General features: G+C 41.9%; 1 protein-coding gene across 11 annotated transcripts in view; it reads right to left on the reverse strand.

The window, feature by feature from the left end:
- Window positions 1-24453, reverse strand: part of LOC120895453 (polypyrimidine tract-binding protein 1) — a 272802-nt gene that overhangs the window by 152389 nt on the left and 95960 nt on the right. For 10 of the 11 annotated variants that reach the window (XM_040298832.1, XM_040298831.1, XM_040298826.1 and 7 more), the window contains one exon: window positions 9218-9313. In XM_040298832.1, coding sequence (XP_040154766.1) covers window positions 9218-9304 — 87 coding nt within the window. In that variant the 5' untranslated portion in view covers window positions 9305-9313. The remainder of the gene's footprint in view (window positions 1-9217; window positions 9314-24453) is intronic. The other variant, XM_040298828.1, reaches the window with a different exon arrangement.

Below are 24453 nucleotides of genomic sequence, written 5' to 3' on the forward strand. Positions count from 1 at the left end.
GATGAAACTATTGACGAAAGTACTGCATCACACCTGTCGTCAACCTACACCCGGAAGAGTGTGCTTGATTTGAAGTCAATTTTTCATTCAGCCATATAAGCAAATTTTGGCCTGTTTTTGGTAAATTACCTACATAAAACTCATTTCTGTTGCTTATTTTAGTGAAAACAGTACGACATGTCGAAAATATCATCGAATAAACAGAAAACGACCTGTTTTTATTGATTTTATAACTATAACCACTATAGGAACATGCCTGTTTTGTGTACCTATAATGGCACTATGGTAAAAAAACACTTAAAAATGCATAAATATGGTCAAAAGGCAAATAATTTTAGTAAAACAATAACATTTCATAACAGTTATATTGAAAAACTAGTAATTGCGTGGTTATATGGTCATTTAGAACGTTAACAGAAATATGAGTTTCGTTATGAAATCCTAAGGATTTTGGAAAAATGTTGACACATTTCACAAAATAATGGATTTTTCGGTCACAAAGTAACGGAATGGCCCCATTTAACTTTTAAACCCTTTGTAAAAGGCTAAAGAACATTTCACACTAACGTAAATAACTTAATTGCTTTTAATTTGCCGTATGAACCGCATTTTAGTGCAATACCACCACTATTGGTACTACCACCACTATAGGTACATTTACCCTATTTAATATACGAAACAGTAGAAGCATGAGGGAGATCGAAAGCGGAAAACACGGTTCGCTGGAAGAAAAACCTATGTCCCATTCTTTTATGCCATAAAGATTACATCAAGGACAGACATTCACAGAGACATTCGAATTTCCAACTTCCAACAGTTATGTTAGCAATATGGAGCATAGGAATATGGCATAAAAAGGAGCAAACACAAAAAAAAACAAGGAAAGTCGACGAAACGAGAGTGGTAGACTGAGACAACAGGACACTAAATATGTAATGAAAACTTACTGTACACATATCGTGACATCTCTGCAATACTGCCTAAGCTCGAATATTTAATGGTTTCGTAGGAGGACACACGCACAAACACCTAGACATGCTTAAAATGCCATAAAATTTAGAATAAATGAACAGGAAGGATATCTAGTTATTTACATTCCAGAGCTTAAGTCGTTTAACATCTATTTTTCCCTCTATTCAATTTGAAAACTTTTATCATATGAATAGAATGTAAGTTTCTATGATTCCATGTTCAATCATTTGGACTTTAGTTTAAACCGCTATTAGTCAGTCATAAAGCCCTTACTACCCTCAGCTGGTTGGCTTTACTACTCAAATTCTTAACGTGACACCAATCTGCATGAAAAAACGAACACATTTAATGGTGCCGTGACCAGGAAGACACGAATCTGACTTACTTTTCAAACATTTTCAATCATCATTTTCATGTTCGAATCTTTTTACATTGTACATGTAAAGGGTTTCGGCATACGGCTTCGCTTCGTGTTTCGGTTTCATCATCTCTACTATTACATGTGATCCGTACCGTGACGAGCGGAATACAAGGGTAATGCCGATTGAAGAGCATCTCCCATCCGAGCGGACTGAGCCGGTAAGCTGATCCATTCGTGCAGATGAAAGCATTTTCTTACGCGCTACGCCGCACTCCATAGGCTCAAACATCAAACGAGCAATACACGGCCGCCTGCCTGGCAGAACTACTGCCCCACGGCATGGCAATCTGAGAAGTACCCTCTTTTCCGACACCCCCATCACAGTTTCGCATGACGCAAGAAGAACTGTGCACGTTAATTACTGCCACCGGCGGGGTAGCAGCGTGGAAGGTGAAGTTTTTTCTTTTGGCATTTGCGCTAACTATGGTTGCCGGTGGATAGATGATAACACCACCACCGCCGACCGGCCGGTTTTCGGGGACACGTGTGCAATCATTCGTAAAACCGGGAGTGGAAAAAAGAGCAACAACAGCATAAACAAACACCTTCAAACCATCGCAATGCTGCAAACTGCATCAGCACAGCTATACCCCCCTTGGGGCACTCACTCCGGAACGGGTAATTAGTTTGTACTTTACGCATGAAAACATCAGATAAATCTTTCGCTAGCAAGGCTGGCGCCCACACGAAAGTCGAGCAGAAAAATCGGTCCAGAAATTCAACCAGGGCTAAATTATGCTTCCCTTTTGCCTTGGGAAGCCTGAAAAAGACTACCGGACTGCGTTAAATATATCTTGGTACACACACATACAGACATACCCACATTGTTGCATTGAAGGCTCTTCTGCTGGCTATCAGCGTGCGTTTGTATGGGTGTAAATGATGAGTTTTTTCCGACCTGTTTCTGCATCGTGTGATGCTACCCAACACACCCGGGAGAGATTTGAAGCGTTTCTGACACGTAAAACCTTCGCTTCCGGAAAAGCCCTATGGTGGTTTACCCTTGCCGAGACCTTGCCACTTTCGTGCAGCATGCATGAAAACGTTCAACGTATTTTCTCCTGGGTTTTTTTTCGCGTTTCTCCTCTATTCGCTAAAATGCAATTATCTCCCGTTTGATGCCTGGTCAGGGCGATGCATAGGAGCGCTCTGAGCCGAGAAATCATGCAGGTGCGAGTGTAAGGTTCAGTGCGTTTTTTTTCAGCGGCAATAGCAGATATTGCATGTCTTCACGGTTGGACTAGTTTGCTGGCCACGTTCTTGAACAGATGATTATAGCGTTTGAAGCTGAACTGTACAGAGCGGATTGGAACGAAAATTTGGCAAGAAATATTTGCTATAGCAACAATCATATGACAAAAAATGAATACGTAAAAATTACATTTTGAGTACGTTCATTTTTAATACGAATATTTTGCAAACGATCTATTGACACATCCTTATGACACAACACTGGATTCTGTTGAATATTTCAAAAATTGGATTGAAACGATTGGCATTTTTAATGATACAAACAGCAGGATTCAAACCTCAGGTTAGGAACAGATTTTTCATTTAGCTTTACTAATTTTAATAACTCATTAACCTTATCTTCTGCTAATTTGAGCTGTAATGTCTAGCTAACAGTAAATTTTATCTTCAAAATTGTTCTTCGAATTGTTCTAAAACTTTCCTACACCATACATTAAGCGCGTTAGAAAGTTAGAGCTCTCCACAAGCATATTAGAGCGCATGCATTATTTTACGATTAATAAAATCGTCTCTCCATTTTACGACCAACTGCGTGTGCGTGTGTTCAGGGGATCAGTCGAGAGATCAGCGCACTGCAAACGCAGAAAGGTTTTCCAATCCGCCCGTGCTTCGCTCGCGTCGAGAATCGAAAATTACCGTAAAAAACACAAGCGCATAAAAATTGTGAAAATCGTGTGCACAGCACCCATGTTCCAGCAATTGGATTTGTGCCCTCCGCTACCTCGATCCATCGTTCGCTAGCCATAAAAATGAAGCAGACAAAAACCTTCTCACATCGGTTTTGCAGAACCGGGAGGCCTACACAGGATGTGAGTGTGTATGTGTGTCCGTGTGCATGAATCTCAACCACGCGATAAGGCGCCAACAACGACGACAACAAACATCACGATAATGCCACAAATGATGGTTTTATTTTATTTTACCTTCTCACGAAAGGATCAATTTCTTTTTTTTTTCGTTCAGCCCACTTATACGCTTTGCTCTCTTTCTTTTCGGTAGTCCCGCTGAATAGCGGCTGCTGTCACCTACAATAATCTGCCAAGCCAGATTGGTTTCAAAAACACAAATAAAAAATGAAACGAACGGATACTAGCAAGGAAACATGGCCAAGCTTGCCAGACCCGGCCGCACCTTCTACTGATTGTAGATATTCACGGATTGTACCATAATCCATCTCCCACCTGGGGAGGCACGACGTTTCACCACTATAAAATAGACGGAGATGGAAATCTTTGCAGCACAAAGGAGCAATAGGCGAGCAGAAGCTTGACAGGTTGGAAGCAACCTGAGGCGCTCTGCAACACGGCCAGGAGGTACAAACCGTTGACGGCTCCACGACGATTTTTCGATTTTCTAACGAAGTAACGGCAATGCCGGCTCTCAGGTTGTGATGTCAATCCAATTCATATTTAATTGTTTGGAAGTAATTTCTGATGTATGGATTGATTCGATTAGCTTTGAGCTCTTTACGACATTTCCGTTCATCCGTAAATGTGATACGAGTAAGATGGGTATGTTCTCTTTTTGCTATGAACCTTAAGCATTTTTCCATGCATGCTCAGTACTGTGCCTGTATTTAAGAACATAACGATATCATAGGTATTAAAACGGTAGCCCAACAGCACACGGAGAAATCGGTAGAATCTTGGAATATGAGAATCATTTTTTAATTCAACGATGAATGTAAACGAATATTATAATTAAATTGTAACAAAAAAAAATAACACCTATAATAATAAAAATAAAACAGAGAAAGTAAACTAAATGAATAACTAAACTTATTAAATTCACTATTTTAATATAGATTATGCACATCTTTAATACCGTGACTTGAGAATCACAACTCCAACAAGTCCATCGATTAAAAAACTAAACTAAACTAAACTAAAAAAAAAAAAAAAAAAAACAAGTGAAATGAGGCATATTTTGTAAGCAATCCATTTCATCAGATCTGGGATACAATGGCAGTAATTACAACATCAAAGTCTGAATAAAACAAAGAAAACAATTTTGTAGATTGATGCTTCGATTTCCTCAAAAAAGTAATGCAAACAAATGCAGTGAATTGGTGTGCACGATAATGATGAAGCGATGGAAATTAAATTATGAGACACACTGGAAGCTGCAACACTTTTTTTTAAATCAAATAACATATTTAGGATTTGCTTGCTAAAATACATTTTTCTTAAAATCAATACACTATTTTAAACTCATATTAATAAACAGGCACTTCACGTTAAAACAGTTTTTAGGAGCCCTTGTGCCATTTTTAAACTTACGCATCGTGTGTTGCTTAAGAATCTCAACATTCTTAATAAGCTTCACGCAACAACTGTTCATAATACACTCTCTGCCCTCTTTTGAACCGTTCAAGCAGCCTATCCTGACAAAAAGTGATCTACAGCCCACAGGGGTCAAATCCTATGACACGTGCTATTTCAAAATCAATTAAATCTTCCACACCGGAGCACACCGGAGAGCAAGTGCTTGTCGAAATGATTCACCCACGATGTGACCGTATCGTGCCGCTGAAACCCACCGAGACATCCAACCATCATCCTCGCATTCTGAGTTGGGTCGCTGTTTGTTCAGCTACACTCCAACGCCTCTCACTCTTCTTATTAGCTGTACCCACGAGCACCCACAAGAGGGCACGATTTTTGCTACCAGTTCTACTGCGATCCCAGCGAGAGGTCGAAAGGTGTAGCGGTGATTCAATTTTACGCCATTTTGAGCTCATTTTCTTTTGTCACACCGACAAAGATGAAAGGAATTTTGCACCAGCCACAACACCGTGTGCAGGTGTGTGTTATAATCAAACCGTGATGCGCGCACGGTCACGAAATTCTGAGGGTGTTCTCAGTTGACAAAACCGACGCGGATCCATAGCACGGACGGCCTGCTGAGGACAATAAAGCAACGCACAATTATATGCTTCCTTACCTGCCTGCCAGCCAGCACCCTGGACATGAACCATGAAGGAGCTCCTGGATGACGGTGAAATTTTATCCATTTCCACCCACCCTACCATGTGCTGCTTATCACGTAGTCTGCTCACGTAATCTGACCACGCGTGTGTATGTGTAAATATGTGCCGCGCTATCAGAACGGCAAGCTAAAGGACAACATTAGTCGTAAAGGGCTTCTCCAATGAATCTTGTTTTTTTTTTTGACAAAGCGTCTTCGAAGGATTTATATCACCGGCAAAAAAATGTGAAAAATGTTCCACAAGGAAAGGCGCGTTCGCATGTGATTGTTCCGTATCAACTTTCTCACTAGTCCCGACCCCAACACGAGTGCACACTGAAGTGCCATAACCTTTAACAAATAGATACAAAATGAGTTTCTTCGGGTGGCTCCGCGGCCTGCCAGCACTGGCACAGGAAACAGTCACGCACTCCGTACCTCAAGGAGGCCAGCCGGAGATAAAAGTTCCAAAATCGAGCCATGCCGTACCTCGCCAGACAAAAGACATGCAGCAGCAAAGGACTGAAGATCATTCACATAAATATTTCAACGATATAGGGCTCCAAATTTATGAACCAGGCCCGCGATATTGCCGCGTTCCAATAGAGGCTGGTTCGTGTGTGATAGGCTCGGTATAATATTCTCCGGTTGACTCGCTTTCATGGCATTGAGCGTTTGTGTACGGTTTAAACACCGTAGCAACAGGCGGTGGAAAGGTGGACAAAGTTAATTTAGCTGCGTAGATGCATGATGCCATGGATGAATACCAACCAAAAAGCATCCCATTGAATAAACGAACCATACACACCTGCCAACACGGTGTTATCAGTGCTTGAATAAGTAGCAAACCAACTCTTTTTTGTTCTTTGGAGAGGAATTGTGTCACCCAAAATGGAGGCGCATGGTTATTGAGATATTATTTAAAAAAAAAAACTGTAGATTTTTATGATAATTAATTTTTGGTGGAATGGTTAAATACAGACAGTAACACTGAACATTTATTGAATCACAAATCAACTAAATTTGATGTTAGAAACGTTAAAATCAGTTTATGGACATAGAATTGGACTGAAAAGGAATTCCATAACGTTAAGAATTAACTGTTGTAAGTAAAGTTAAAACTTTTCTTATTGATTGTGAAGTAGGTTTTTCATTCAAATGTTTTCCTGCTCAAATTTCATACCCCATAATGGATAAAATATTATGTTACAGTCAGCAAAGCCAAACAAAGTTTCAACTAGCGAGGAAAAGTGCAAAGTTTACCGAATTCCAATCGACACTGTATAATACAAATTATTATCTCAGAAATACATTACCATTACTATTACTATTACTACTGGTAATAGAGAATTTGATAAAAATACGAGTGATTTGTTTTATTTTATCTTAATTTTTAATAATACACCTTTAACAGTCAAGGTACTTTAAAAAAATGCTTCTAAATCTTTCTGTTCCCCAAATAAATTCAATTTTTTTTTTGGAATATACAGTCAATAAACAAATAATGTTTGTACTTGAATATTATTGTTTATTCTTTCAAAAAAAAATACAACAAGACCATTGCTGTAGCCATTAATTGTTTAAACAGTTTGTGCGTATTTTGAGACAATTTTGTTTACACTTTACATTGCTCTTACTGCACAATAAACAAACCCTAGCAATTTTATATGATTTTATTAACAGCATGTTTGTGTTGCATTGAGCATAAAACTTCACCTATCTTCAATACACTTTAAAAAAAGTTTTAACAAAATAAGCTAAACAAACTTTCTCTGCACATGTAAATGTGTTCATTGATCTTTCGCACCATCGCCTATTTTTCCTCGATCGGCAGATTCTAATCCTTCTCCACCATCGACAGCGAAATCAATCATCCGACGATACGATCCACTGTCAGTCAGGCACCAAGAGACCAGGTTCGACGTTCGCGCCGCCAAACTAAACCACCGACCGCGCGCCGACGATGGAAAAAGTTTAGCGAAAATTGATGCTATCAAACAAGCGGCGGCAAACTCTTTCTCCCGCTTTATGGCACCACAAGCCCACACCATTCCCTCGCCCACACCATTCCCAGGGAGGCCACGAAATTGTTTACTAAATTGAATATGTAAATCGTTCAATCTCCGTACATCCACCCTGGCCTGCACCACCTGCACGGATCGAAGGAAGGATGGGTGATAGTAAGTTAGTTTATTTTATTTTTGTTCTGGTTCAATCATTTTCTGATACCCAATGCTCCCTTCATTTTTTTGTTGTTGTTGCAAAATCGATGCTCGACAGAGGCCTTATACTAGGCGCGAGAAACGTGAGTTAAATTGAATTTTTCCTCCCTTTTCCTAACCAGCCATGCCCAGTCTATAAGTGTCCTTGGTTCTAGTATGTGTGAGTGTTGTGAGTGTATATGAATACAATCAAATCAACACAGTGATATCTATTTTGCATGGAAATAGATCACTAAAAGAATGCGCCTAAAACACCGAGTATCGGCGCGCTTTGGAACGATAAAGAAGCAAATATTCCCATCCTTCCCATTGGTTTATCCATTGCGATACACTTTCCGCGATGGGAAACAATGGCACACCGTTGGCATGTACTACGGTAGAGAAGGATTCCGTGGAACGTAAATAGTTTCCTCGCATCGCTTGTGTTGTACTTGTCGTCCCCAAGAGATGTCATCACTGAAAGCTGAAAAGGCTTCTAACATACACATTCTGGGAATGATCAACCCACAAATACGTGCCAAAAAGATGTCCCAGTCTACCAGACATTACTTCTCACCGGACGAAGCGTTCGAGACTAATTGATCACCTATCAGTGAATAGCGACGCCGTTTTCCTTCTGCATTGGACGCATCGTGTCGTGTCGATGCGATACTCAGGCATAGGCCCCTCCGGGGACTTGGCCGCGTATTATGTTCCAAAAACAGGGGTTTACTCCATCCCCCAAAAAGGAAACTAATTATTACTATCCTTCTCACCCCACCAAAGGTTCGCCTTGTTATTAGCATCAAAGCTCAATAAGAGTGGCATCGAAACGCTATATAGCCATCGTACGCGGCTAGGAACATAATCCTTAATGGATGAAAATACTGACCCACCGTGACGGAGCTGTAACCCTTCTTCTCCTTCCTCTACACCGGAGAGCAGATGGAACTGATGGTGGTGGTGGTTGTGCCAAGATTTAGCAGCAACCATCACATCTCGATGTTTAGCTCATTCCAGTTGTACAGCAACGTCCATCAGCATGATGCCGTACACACATGCACCGTGCTGTAACCATGTTCGATAAGCTCTGATGTACCAAAACGCTATAGCAAGCCAACCGTGGTATAATGCCTTGCATCGTTTCATTTTCACTCTACTTCGTTCCTTAAGCTACCCAGTTACTGTTCTTCCTCGACTAAGACTGTGTTCCGGGCGGACAAGCCACAACCACAAAGCTTCTAAATGCAGCGGAGTACGAAACCGAAACCTGTTAACTTTCGCCGGTGCTCAAATTTGCTACACCCACAGCTAAAAGTCTTCCTCCCGTTATGATGACCACGCAGGACGCTTGAAGAGTGTTTGGGGGACAAGGGATATTCCTTCAATATTTTGTCGAACTTACCTTAACTCCGATGTGCACCGGAGGGAAATCTGCGTGCAGTGCTGGTGGAAGTAGTGGCAATGGCAATGGAAGGGGGCAGGACATCATGGCCTCTACCTGGAACAAAAATAGTTAAACAACTATTAAATTCTGACTGTAGCCCTAAACTATTAAAATGTATTGTTTTGTATTGTTTTGTATATGCCCATATTGTCGTTATACTTCCGCCGAATACATCATATTCGTACATGATGCAGCTATGGGGGCCTGCCACAAGAATTCACCGTTACTGAGCACACTCATCTATGCATTCCGTACAAAAAGCCACTATTAATTGGATATCAGATGTACCGGGAGTATATGTTGACGCTACTTGCTTCGCACATTAATAGGTGCAACTTAAGTACTGCTTGCAAGAAATAGTTACCACCCCCATTAACCTCCGCGAGTAAACTCCCCTGAAACGACCTTTACATCCAAAGTAGTTTGCTGTACTGACGTCAATACGCGCTTCGCCGAATTGTCTTGCCTAATGATCTTCCCCGTGCTTGTGATAACTCACTTCATCTTCCGTGTGGCGTGTACCGACCGAGTGCGCCCGTCACCACCATCCTATCCTGTCTTCTGTCTGCACAATGTTTTGAGTTGATTAATTGAAAGCAACTGCCGGAAGGGCACATCTAACAGGGCTCGCTCTTCGCCAACAACGTTAATTCAAGCAACACAATGGTAGAACAAAGTTCACATTGCGCTAACATATCGCACACCATCTTCACAAATGTGTTTGATTTTTGTCAAGTGCAAATTACAGGCACTCTACAGACACACACGCGCGTCTACAACTGTAGAACGGCCTATTTTAGCTTAGACCCTCCAGGTGAAATGATCTTTGCCGGGGTGCAATTAATTATTGCGTCCTGTCAATGGCTGGGAAATGTTGCTAGAATAGTCCTGTTTTCCGCCTTTGATCTTTTAGAGCTGTTTAATTGATTCGTTCAGCAATATAGCATCAAGCAATACGATAGCAATGCGTATCCATACATGCACACAGGCAAAACTTTCCAATGACAGTATGTGAGAACGAGTTTGAACATTAATTAAGTATTGTTGATTGAAACAAAAAAATTGCGGTCGAATGAAGAGTACAAACTAGACTTGAAGTTTGGACGATAAAATTGCAATTTAACTGACAATTGAGCAAGTTCGAATTAAATGCAATTTCCTATCGATTGCTATTGTAAAAATTCTCTTGTATTTAAGTGGTTTGCCACTTGTTTGGTAAATGAATGCATCACTAATTCAATTAAATTCCGATGGCCTAATGGGTATCGAATCGTCTAATTGTGCAGCTCGTCATGAGTCCATCTAGTGATACGTAGAGTTGACTTCCTGATGTCGGTAAATCTCTTGGTAAATGCGTCGTTCTGATAATTCATGTAAGAAATGTTCAAAAAATTATAAATAATAAATGAAACCAAATCCAAAGCCACTTATGAACTTTTGACTTCTCCCCAGTGATAATATTGCGTTGTCTCTATCCTTTACCACCAAAACGCAAGTAACCCAAAACCTGCTTCCCCAACCTTAAGCTACAGCATAAAACAAACCAGAAGAGATTTAATTATTTTAATAAATACTTTACGAAACATAGCCTACGCCCATAAAACGTTTAATCGTGTATTCGAGCTCATACTCTGTATAAATCCTTGCCATGCCGTGGAACTTTACCTTAAACGACGAAAGTAGACTTTAGCACTCTCAATCCACACCAGAAAGCCACCCACCATCAGTTGTACCATTTCGGTAATGGAAAAATAAGCTAGGATTACAAACGGGTAACGATAAGCAATTGGAACTGTATCTACAACGGTGCGCCAAAGTAAATGAAATATGTAGAAAAACAAATTAAAATTGCTTTTCCGTCCTGGCGCACCAAAACCGATACACCCGCTACGAACGGTATTAATTCCAGTCATTTTCCACCATTCCCAACAACACACGACCAAACATAAACTTTCATCGCTGTCGCCGTTCTGGCAGGATGGTAAGTTGATGGCGAACAAATTAAACACAGCGGCATTGCGCTCGGATCAGCGAAAATATCTCTATAAATGGACAGCGAGAAGCGAATGGTTTCGCTTTTTCTTAGTCTGTCCGCCAAAAGTGCACATAAAACAAGACTGCATTACACTACAGCGCGAAACAAACGATCATCCCTCGCCCTGCCTTCAATGCTAATGAAAATATGCTGACAGAGCACCGAGCAACCCCAGCCAGCAGAGAAGCGATAGCGAAACGCAACAAATAAAAATAAAATATGAAAAATGTTCGACAAATAAAAGTGCACCGTGCCGGGCGCTTCGCGTGTAACTATTTTGTGCGACAGTGTGTTGAGCAAAACAAAATTGCAAACACGAAACCCACTACGGTGGGAAGCAGTTAGGCAAGACGAAAGTCATAAAATGGAAAGTTAATTTTTGGCGAAATTATGTCGTAACAATTACGATAAGGAATTTTTGAATTTTTCGCCCAGTTCCGGAATTTTCCGAACGGTCCAATCTTTGACTAGTACTGCGCTGTGCACGCAGCAAAGGCGCAAGGGAACGGGAAGGAGTTATGATAGCATGGTGTTGACTTGAGCCTATCTCATCATCTTATAGCCGTTATTATGGCCATGAATTCCCTTTTTTTTTTTTTTGCTCAGTATTTAGTGCACATCGTGCAAGTACAACATTGATGACCCGAATACTGCTGCACTGTGGTGGCGTGAACAGGAATACAGGTTTTCAGGTCTCCCTAAACCTTGAGCCATTTATAAACGGGTTGTTAGGGAGGGAGGAATAGTGGAACAGTCGATTCGCAAAAAAAAAATCTTGCACTGAACAGGGCGGCAAAGAGAAGAAGCATTATTTAACGACGCTTAAAACCTGTTCTCCTTAATCCTACATGGATGCCACTACTCAGTGCTGGCTGTGCAGAAATGCAAGCAATTTCCGATTTAACTTTTAAGTCCATTGCTTCATTCTTTTTGTGGTATTTCATAAGTTTGGATGCATTCCATTATGTAGATGAAATTGTAATATAAAAGATAACAAAATAGCAGCCAGTAAAATAGCATCACGAAACCCAATCAAAATGGAACTTTAGTGTTTCTAGCAGTGTAACCATACCGCCAGTTACAATAAAACAAATGGTCGAACAAACGTCCTAAGCTACCAAAGCTAACAGATTATAACAAGCAAGGACAAAGAATCGTGGTTTTCTTCCATCCGATGCAATGAAGCACCGGTACATCCCGCCGGAAGTTACCTGTAAAACTACAATGAATGCTCCATTTTCCACCATGAAATCACCCGTCTCACAAAATATCATCCTAACGATCGAACCACTGTCCACTAGATAGCTACGCGCTTATCAAGCATGCCATCCTGCGCCGCCCACCAAGCCAAATTGAAACCGGTATCGTTTCAGCATCAGAACTAATCCAGCAACAAGCAAGCACACGTACACTGTAGCGCGCTGATGGGAAGGAAAATTCTTACGCTGGAGCATACATTCTGGACCAAAACGTATTGAAATCGAAACTCAAACTGACATCCGGACGTTCCTACAGTGTGTTTCTGTAATGTCCGTATTCGTTCAACTCGGAAGCAAAAACGATTCGGCGGAACATACGGTGTAGTCGGCGGGGGAAAACAGTTACAGTACTGACACGCAACCGGCACACAGCCAAAGGTACGTGCAGACACACATCACACACCGAAAAGGGGGGGGGGGGAAGTACAACAACAACAAAAAAAACGCAAATGTTATGTTTGACAGAGAATCCCCGAAGGTTATGGACATGTCGGGAAGTTTTCACGTTTCATTGTTACCTTATCATGTATCGCTGGATAATGTATCTCTGTTAGATAACTAAGCAGCGTCCTATGCTTGATTGTGTGTGTGTGAGTTGTTCAATAAAAAAGAGATATTTTGCTAGGAATTTTACGAATAAATATTATACATAAGGAGTATCATAACTTGCAATTTAAGGATGTTGAACTTTAATGGACAACAGGCGATACTAATGTACGCAACCGCAATTAGTTTTTAAACAATCTTCAAGAAAAGTAATGTTCGATCTTGCCTACTGTTCTACTGTTCTGTAGATAGCAAAAGGCTTGCATTTCCTATTTCTTATACTAATATTGTGTATTTTGCAAGCATGTAATTCTACTAATTCTGTGCAGGAGACCCCCTAGATACGACTGTATTTGGGACCGAAAAAAAATCTCACATCAAGGTGTAAGTCCTACATCGAATACCTTTCAATACATTGGTTATAACCGAGGTTGAAGAGACAAAACGAAGAAATTCGTGCATGTTTAGTAAGCTTTTTTTCTAGAATTCATACTCTTCAGTATGAAAATGTGATTGCATTATACAAATATTCAAGTTCCAGTAAACTCAAAACCCAAATGTATCAATTTCAGCTAAATGACCACTGAGAGCTGTCAAAATCAAAATCGTTGTAATTAGAGGGTGTCGTATCTCGAGGGTCTCCTCTATGTAATCATCTATGCATATAGAATTCTTACTGAGATTTATAATTATAGCATTTACTACCTAATGTTACATAAAACATGTAAACCAATGATAATCAATCATTTCCCCATTAATACTTTTATAGCTATCTTTTCGACGACACTAAACCATTAGTCATTAAAAACAGCAAATTCCTTACTTATTTCACAGGACACACACAGTGTTGTCTGAAGCAAAACAAATTCAAACAAATTGTATCCACAAAAAATCAAACAAAACTCTACTCAAACTCCAACGTGAAAGAATTTGAAGGTGGAAAAGAGGAGAGCGGTACATTGACCTAGCGCAAATTTGTGCTTCAACACCACACCACTGAATGCCGGGGAGGAGGCACACACATATGCAAAAACCGTCCCGCCCCGAAACCAACATCTATTCGCAGATAATCATATGCTTGCTTGCTTTGCGTCTCTTCTCGTACCATAGCCCGCGCCCCAGGCCAAATACCACACAGAGGCTGTCCGACGACTGCTCCGTTCTGGCCCGTTTAGCAGTGTGGTACACATTTAGAGAAAATGTTAACTGGACCAGTTCCCCGGGTTTAGTGCCGGCTAACTCATGGACGTTGCACATGGATTACCCCTACAAACAGCAGCTAGGTAACATTCTCCAAACGTCAGCATAAATTCAACAATTTTGCCCAACCAATTCTCGCCAAACCTGTCATGGAGTGCGATTCTCAAATCGGCATACCCGGCAGTAAAGGGGAAGCAAAAAGTTGTACACGTTCAACAAATGTAAGATCGGTGCAGCATAGCTATGACGCAACGGAAGCGCTACCAACACTCACACAAACAGGCAACTTTATATTGCTGAACTTGCCGTATATCAATAAAAAAACCGGCCGGTTGCGATCGAGAACACTCACACTCTCTCGCTTCGCAAACCTCTTAGGCAAGACGACGACGCGCACTTAACCTTGAAATTGGCCACATTGGCGAGCTGCTCCAGGCGAAGATCCACCATGCTGAGGTGAGCAGTAACACAGCACGCACAGACCAAAAACCGGTCCCGACAGACGGGCGTGATCGCCGAACCATGCAACCACACAACCATCGTACCATCAAACATATACACGCACAACTGGTACCACCATCGTCACGCTTCGCCAAACATCATTCGCAGCATATACGATCGTCAACATGATCATCATCATCATCATCATCAAAGCGAGTGGTGTGAGCAATGCTTTTTCTTTCTCACTCTTTCGCGATTTCACTCACAAATACAAACACACGCAGTGGAGGCAAGAGGACTGGGGGCAACGAAGTAAGCCAACATCAACCATATTTCAACGATCACTTACTGCGCCCCGCTGACGATATATCTCTGCCCATGCGAGCTTCTTTCAAGGTTGCATCCAAAGAAGACATTCTTGGTTTATGTGCAAATATTTGCATCTGATCATAGTTTAGCCCTGTTTTGTTGTAAGTTGAAGAGAAGACCCATTGGTTAAAGGAGGAACATATTTATTTAATGATACAAAACATTCTAAGGCAAGGTATAATAAAATGCTACAAAGACATCAACAAAAGTGACATTTCTAGTCATTGTAAATAAATGATACAATTATTGAATATCAAAAGTACATATGAAGGACAAGGAAAATGTTACATGTTAGCGCAATGATCAGCTCTAGCACTAGAAATCGAATGGTGGTTCAAGATATAAAAAACCAGGGCTTGACCGAGAACTTCTTCTTCTTCTTATTTGGCACAACAATCATTGTTGGTCAAGGACTGTCTGTGCCACGTGGGCTTGGATTTCAGTGTCTTACTGATTACAGATAACAGGATAGTCAGTTCTACGTATGGGGTGCACGGTCCATTGGGGGTTTGAACCCATGAGTTGACGACTGTACCCCACTAGACCGGCTTGAACGAGAACAAGGATTAGAATAAGAATCGTAAGTTTATCCAGGGCCGGAAAAGGGCTCTTTAAGGTGTATCGTTAAATGATTACACATCTCGACCCAGACAGAAACACATAAAATCAATCAAATGGACATCAATAAGCATGACGCATGGTTTGGTGCATGAAATCAGTAAAATGCTGTGAACTGCTAAGCCATTCGATTATCTTTCACCAGAATATGGGACAATCATCCATCACGCCTTCGTTACATTATAACATTGAACGAGCATAGCAAAAACCGGATCGCTACATCGCCGAAACCCTGCGGGATTGACAACTGGGTCTCACGGCACACTGACATTAGTGCGTGCAGAATCTCCAAATGGCTCGCATTACGCAATTGACCTCAAAAATCCACTGTACACTGTACGTATCGAATGCTAATGATGCAAAAATATGCATACATGCGTCCAACATTGTAGCGCTTCGGTTACCCAGTTAAGTTGCAGTCTGGAAAGGCAAGTTGATGATTCCTGTCGTAGATACAATGTTTCTGACCGTTTGCTGTAGTTTAAGCATGGATCTTTTAAAGAAAATCATACGTTATAGTATTATATTGGACATTTGCACACTGACACAAACAATGTTTGATTATTTCTTTATTTCTTAGAATAAAAAAACTGCACAATACATCTTAACCACGTTAAGTTATGAAAAGTAGTTTTATAATTATTTAAAATAAATATCGCTAGCGTTCGAACTATTGAGACATTGAATGACCTGTCGTACCAACCATTTTACCATCACAATCTGCGTTCGTAGCACTGACCCGCCGTAGGCGTCAATTTGATTTCTACCAGTTTTGTGCTAGGATGAGCCACCCCCCCTCGCTTCAGGTTATGCACAATCGTTCAACAAATACAATTGCAGGAAATAAAAGCATAATTGAGGAAAATGCCAACCCCCAGATATCGCCTAGGGAACGTCAGGGCGTCCACAAATAAAACAAAGTAGAATACGCCTGGTTTCAAGTAAGTCGTCGCAAAGATATTTTGAATTTTTCGTTTCACATTTACTCCCACCATTGCGTGTTTCTGTCACTAAATGAAGCAAGAGAGAATAACTGAAACTAGCAGCAATAGCCAAGAACACGGTTGAAGTAAAAACGATCAACCCACATTAACTCAACCATACGGGATAGCTAACAAAACATCCAATTGCACCCAATAGGACAGGGAAAAACAAACGCGACAAAAGGAACGGATTTACGTGGGTAAAATAGGGGAGAGAATAGCGAAAAAGGGAAACATTTCTCGAAAAGAATTTTCTCCCGGGCTCATGCCCCTGTTCCCTCACATTCCTAATTCCTTTCGCCTCCAATATGCCCCGAAGCATCGCGATGGCCTTTTTTTCGTTTGCTCCCCCACTTTCACCCACCATGCGCCCGGTGGGCTAAGTGCTTCGATCTATTATCGTATCTTCGTCTCCTAATGGGTTCATTTATCCTGTTTTCTGGCGATGGTTACTTCCTCCCAGCTCGTGCACTGTGTCCGTGTTCGAGACGGGACCCACCCCGGGCGCCGAAGGAGGTAAAATTGAATCTCATTTGCCTGTTTCCTTTCCTAAAAGAGCTCAAGTCATCTCCTACCTCAAGCGGAACAAGACACACCGGAAAAGCATCATCATCTTTACCGCCATACACACACACACACACACACACACACACATAACCGGGGTCGGGGGAACCGGTGGGTGGGCATATAAAAGGTAAAGCTGACTACACTTAAGACGCCGACAACGACACTACTGCGCCATTGTGGCCGAAAGATTTGCCACCACTTCACAGCGACGGTAACGACGGTAGGTAGAAGACGGTGGCCCTTTCATGCGGTGCGGTGAAGTATTGACCCACCTTTAACGTCAACTGGCCGTTAATATGAGTGCGCCAAACTCCAAACACCTCGTCCCAGGCCGATAAACAGCATACTACAACTTCCAGAAGGATGGAGGGACCAAATTGAAACAAAATGCCCATTCACAGCGAAGAAGTTCGATCGGCGAGATTGGACCAACGTGTATCGGTTAGCGTACCTTGTGTTTGCTTTGGTTAGAATCGTAGGACAAATAAAGGTTACTCGAAAATGCCATACGTGCATATACACATCGTCCTATTTTGATAGTACTTCTATTACATTTTCTGGTTACAGTGAGTCGGAAAAACACTACAGAAAATCGTTCTTCCGGTCGTTAAGTATGGAGTAAGGAAGAACCATGGACGATGGAAATGGTCTCTCTCGTACTCTTTCATCAAGCGTTGCTGTTTATTTGAAAGGTGAGTTACTATGAGCTTTTCTGTTATATTCAAGAGCAATACAGGTAAATATGGTGAATCATATAGAAACAATAGCTTGACCCATATAATTTAATCATTTAATAACTAGCATAACCAGAATAGACCGTGCGAAGGATATGAAACCTTTTTTTTAAATTAAATATGAACTAAATTTATGATTGCATACATTTTCGATATATATCAATAACCATTTACCATATAAAACCATAAGATTAACGCGTGAATTTCCATCCCTCCAACATTGTCAATTAATTTCTGTCGGTATTTTCTGTTCTGAGAGAATCGTTATCTACTTATATTTCAAACCTTAAAGAACCATTTAAACACTCTTCCCTCTCTTCCGCCCAAAACACTTTGTTAATCAATCTGCATTAATTTGAATAGCTCTGTTACTGCTCCCTCCGTAGGCATCATTCCCGGGTCGGCACTGGTTGATGAAATTAACTAGATTGTACCATAAAGTACAGAATTAATTCAGGCGTCGATCTCAACACCGCGCGCGAGCGCCTTCCAAAACGACAGCAAAACGGTCGCGAAACGATAATGACCTTTATTGAAATCATTAAATTGAAACTCTCCAAAAAATCTGTAAAATGATACACCTACAATACACACAGCGGTGGAGAGGCACCGAAAATCCGGTACCATTACACCATTATGCCACCAGGGCAAGTTGATGAAAGCAGCATCTGAGAATCGACAAAGCGCCGCAGCGTTACCAGAATTTTGCCAAAGCTTTTCACTCCTGCGAGAACAGGAAGGGCTTTATGACTTTTCTTGGCTAGCGTAATGTTACTCTTTAGAGTGGCACAGTACCGCTGCTATCGTTAGTAAAGCTGCTGTATATTTCTCTCTCTCTCTCTCTCTCTCTATCACTCTTCTACTTCTTTAAGAATTCTCAAACATAATATTTTGCGAAACTTCTGTGCTTGCGGTCCCCGTCTAAGAAGAATTCCGATTTGACTGTTGTCATTTGTTCATTTCTTCAGAGTCAAGTAATCAAGTGAGAACGGGAGGTTCGAAATTTTCATCAATTTTTCTCTTTTGCATACAAATCCCTTTTGCCCGTCAGCACTATTAACTATTCTCAATCCCGGTTTCGGTTCCCGCTTCTTTTTCACTCTCCTTATCGGCAGGCACGCCCGCTCGAGGTGGTTGAAAAGCGCACCCATGTTGGGTTGGAGAGGGGTGGAGCAATACCATTCTCCATGGATGAAATTAATTTTACTATCCTTTCTTGCCACGTCACACTCAGCCGTCAGACGGGCCCGAAGTAAACGCCATATTGAACTGATTCAATCAAAGATGGCTGAAAGGAAAACTTAATCTCAACCGGTTCAAACCTTTTTTCTAGCTATTACCGGCGAACAATGGTGACCGGGTCAAAATCAGCCTTCAAAATATCTCCTTCTCACAGGCACAAATCGGAGCTTTAGAAAAGGGAGGGAAGCAATGGGAGCTCGTGAGGGGTGATCCACACAGGACGAGGGGATTTACTTTTGTGTCGCCAACTGTGTTGCTTCGTGTCACAAAAAAAGGAAAGTAAAAAATTAATCTGTTTTGTGGCTTTGGGATTTATTTTATGTGCTTACATACATTTCTAGTTTACATTTTGAATGATTCTCTCGCAAATGAAAGCAAACGGCCTAGCTGTTAAAAATCTACATTGTTTATTATTTCTCTCTTGGTTCTCAATACTTTAACTAACTAGAAATAAAATAAGTTAGATTTACCTTACAAATAAACGTTTATCACCAATACATGCTCTTTCCTTGTAGTCGAACGAGGTACGGCTTTTAGTTTTGCTTGCTCATTGCTTCAACCATCTATCCATGGTGAGCTCATGATGAGTAGGAATCGAAGCAATGTTTCTCTTTTTTTCGAATTTTGACAGCTGACAGGTACGCGTGACACATTCAAACAAGCAAACCGAGCCACCCTGTGTGCCGATGATGTAAGACGGCATCGCTCACCGAAAAGCAACTCTACACGATCATACGACCGATCAATCCAACACAAGAAAGGAAACGGTGGTTCACGGTATTGGTTACCGGCCGTTGCTACTGGGTGCTTGTACAGGGAGGGAGGAATGGAGGCCGCAAAGGTGGAAGTTAAATATGCTAATTCGATGGCTAACGTATGCGCCGTCATCCGCATGGCACTATTGTGATCGTCCGTCTCTATTTGTTAGACGGCAAAAACACCTTGAGCGGTGCGCCGCGACACGATCAGAACAATCAGAGACAGCGATGATGACATCATGATGGTTTCTCGGAGGAGAAGGTTCTTTGACATTGGTACGAGCTCCCGTGGCACACGGGATGGGTTCGCTCGATGATCGATGAAAAGAAAATGCATTCCTGAAGGTGAATTCCGATCCAATGAGGTGATATGAAAGCTAATATTAAATAACCTTGTACTTAGTGCCATCACAAGAGGATTTTCGTGTCACATAACTGCTTTATTGTACATAATTAAACACATTCCAATCGAATGTTAAACAACGCAACGAACTATCGGTTGGCGTGTATTAAAATTATCATTACACCCGAACACACCTTTTTACCGAAAAACGGACAAACAATGGTTCGATAGACACATAAGCCTCTATAAAAAAAACATGTTTCACTAAAACAAAACCCCATTCTTGATCCTTTCCCTCCAGAAAGGCTGTCATAAAAATACCTGAAGCCTCCTCCGGGAGATCGCTCGCTGGCTTGACATATTTTAGCTTGCAAAACAATTTCAAACCATTCCGAGTCGATCCCCTGTCAACCCAGGCCATCCAACAGCAAACCATGCCTTAGTAAGCCTTAAGGGACCATCTCCTCTCTTCCCCCTCCTCAGCATACACACCACCCACGGCAAACGTTACTTTCTTTCCACTTCCAGAAAAAAAGTAAGATAAAATGTGCTCCCCAAAAGAAAAGATCTCGCCCGACACAAAAGGACACCAACCACCACCACCACCACCACCACCAAGCCAGCCGAAAATAAGCAAAATAGAAAGAAACGGGCTAACTACCTGGAAATATAATGCCCAAAAAATGGAATGTGCCGGGCGCAGCAGCACCGCTTCAGGATGAAGCAAGGAATGTAACTTAATGAAAATTTAAACCATCATCATAAATGAGCAACGGGAGCTCAAGGGGAGGGGGGGGGATGGGGCATGCTTTTTGGCTCTGGTCGGCGCATCGAGGGAAAAAGCCCTTTGTCGAAGGTATTTCATCATTGGGCGTACCGAAAGTCGGTCAAATAGAGGAAAAACGCCCCAATACAGCAATGGAGGGATGGCGTTGGCGAGGATACCAACCGCACATACACACACACACACACACTCAAGCTGGACTGGATCTCCTTTATTCATTTCCATTCGGGACGATGGAGTGATGGGGCCACTCGTTCGACAGGGAGCAAAAGCAAACAAATAAAAACCAATAGGCAGAATAGGTGACTGCTGGCGGATATACGTATATATACGTGTGGGTGTGTTTTCTATGTTAGAAATTTTTCTCTCATATTTTTTTGCACGAGTTTCCTCCGGCTTTGTTTTCACGGGCACACCAAATATTTCGTACCTTTCTTCGCTGTAGGAGCGAAAGCAAGAAATTTTGGTTGATTTTTCCTCCACCTCATTTTCTTTTATTTTAACGCTTTTCGGCTAAAGTAAATTCTTTCGCCTTTTCTCGAAACTAGCCAAAGGCAAGCACACCCCGTTTGTGCGCGAAACAAAGGTACACAAAATAAGGGAAGCTAAAAAACAATAGCACTTTTGAGGCTGATGCTACGCAGCAAAAGACATTACACCACCTTCACGAGATCTGCTGGCGGCTTGTTGCTCGATTGGGTCATTTGAAGCTTTCACTTAAACAACTCGCCAAAGTCACGCAGTTTGCTTGACTAGGGCCAGCCAGCCACTTGTACGGTAGGGTGGCTAGGTGTCAGGTGGCTCTAACAGGCCACTCTCGTTCTCTTCCCGTTGGACGATTATTAAATTATGTAAATGAGATTTTTAACAGCTTCCCGACAATACATTGTTCAACTGGTCGCCCTAGCAACTGAGGCAAAAGCGATGGCCATTTAAGTGACAGTAGTAGGCTGTGATGAACGCGGTGTACTTCCGCTTAGAAAGACACACACAGACAGACACACATAAACGCACATGCGAACCTATCTCGCAGCCCATTATAGCCCACAAGTACGGTACAGTCCAGCCAGCCAGCTAGCCTGCTCCCATCCCTGCTGGTCCTACACAAATAATAAAATTGCAAATAGCAATAAAAAAATGGATACTTCCAGCAATGGTCCTTAGTTGCCGTGCAACACCGCTTCACCATAGCACCATGGTGGGGCATAGAAACAAAAGGAAAATGAGCAAACAGAACCGAGGGGACCGAAAATAGCGACGGGCAGATAATGTCGAAAAGAAATTAAAGTTGCAAAAATGCGATCCAAATTGAAACAATCTACCTTTTTTGTTCTTCCTCCCTCGTCGCCTCCTCCCTTTCTGGATTCTCTCGAATACCGTGTCACATTATGATGGAAAAAGTCAGCACAGCAGCTTATGGTATTTTGCACTACACCGGTTTGAAAAAGATTTTAGAGCTGCAACGGTTGAAGTTGCATGTAAAATTATTAAATATTTATTTCCCAAAACCATTTCCGCACACCCTTAGCGGACCGGTGGACCACACCGGTAAGAATGGAACGCTGCTATTGTGTGCATGTTTTTACAATCGCCTCTCATGAACTTACAGCATTTTTTTGTTGTTGTTGCGTCCCGTACAACGGAACACTACCAGCTGGAGAGAAAATAAACTTATAATCATTTCAACGAGCATGCCACTGTAATGGAATTACACCGTGTAAAACTTACACACCAAAGGTAAGGGAGAGAGCGAGAGAAAAATAAAGGAAAGGGAGAAAAAATCTTACACCACTGTGCACTATGGATGCCATCGTCGCAGCCGTACTCCGCCGTTGGTACTTTTCTGTTATTCCGTGTCATTTCCCACATCCTCCTGTCGGTTTCTGTACTATCCCCATGCCATACAGTTTTTGTGTGTGTATGTGTGCAGCATCCGAGCGAGTTCGTCAGTGCGTTTTGAAGCTCGGTGCCTCCCGGGGATAGCTAGTTAGACAACTGAACAAACAAACAACTCGCTGACATTTTTCACAGCAGAACAATTTCCCATAATCAACTGTCGTGCTGGTTTGTTTGTTGTTGGTTCTCGTGTACCAATGAAGAAAAGAAGAAGAAGAAAAGAGCGGTATATAGAAGGATTGCTTTTTGCTACGCTCCTGCACGCACGTAACGTAACTTTCCGTAACACACCGTTCAAATTTCCTTCCGTGATACCACAAGCACAAGCAGCTACGCAAAACCCCTAACCTGCACCGCAGTGGTAAACTGAGATTTCGAAAATGCACACACAAAAAACACACCGAAAGTTACAAAGCGCACGGAATCGGGTGAAAGTTTTGCAGAACATAACAAGAGCTAAAAGAACTCAGAATCACCCCGAAAAACGCATTCGTATCTGACAATTAAAATAGCTAGCTAGTGTTTCTTCACAATAACAATGAAGTCCACACCTTAACCGAGCTCTTTTAAAATCACCTCACAATCTGATGAAGACAGCAGCACTTCCCTATCTTCATTATCGAATCGGAGCATCTAGAAGCAAATAGAAAGGTATCATACACGCTTAATGAAACATAGAATAATGATATGAAACGAAAGCAGGGGAAAAAATGTACAACTCTACCTTCCATTACATGAGAACTGAAACATAAACAAATGTTATTTTCATTTCATCAAACCCACCGCCTCCGGGGGAGAAATAGAGCAACACACACACATACACACATATACACATGACCCAACGTGTAAGAACATCCTTGGAGAATCCGAGAAAAGCGGCGTCATCACAGCGCCGTCCTCAGTATCGCAGGACCTGGCGAATCCGGAGGACCGCCGACGGCTAAACACAATACACACCCGCGTACCAGCCCACCAACCACCCTTTCCTCTGGGCGCATGCGGTTGGTGATGGTTTTTTAATTAAAGAGAAAATGAATTACACTCTAACGCAGTGAACACTGCGGGCGGAGAAGGAACCGGCACCGACTCACAAGCAACCCTGCAGCTGTATAACAATGGGTGCAGCGGAAGAGGAGGAGTTTTGGGGGATGTGAGTTTAAGATCAAGAATTTTCCATCATCCAGATGTACAAACCCCCCCCCCCCCCATAGTGGTACCGGGAAAAATAATGAGAATGTAACGGGAGAGTGGAGGATTCTACAAATTTCCCACCAGTGTGGGCCCTAGTAACTGCCACCGTTCTCAGCTAATCGCGCTTGATGGATCTAACTGACATCCAACCTGAACACCAGATTTCGTCTGTATTCATCCATCAACCCACCGCCACTTGGGCAAAATTAGCAATCCTTCGCAAAATCG

Source organism: Anopheles arabiensis, chromosome 2 (genome assembly GCF_016920715.1).
Source record: "Anopheles arabiensis isolate DONGOLA chromosome 2, AaraD3, whole genome shotgun sequence".
In the NCBI taxonomy this organism is placed as follows: Eukaryota; Metazoa; Arthropoda; class Insecta; order Diptera; family Culicidae; genus Anopheles; species Anopheles arabiensis.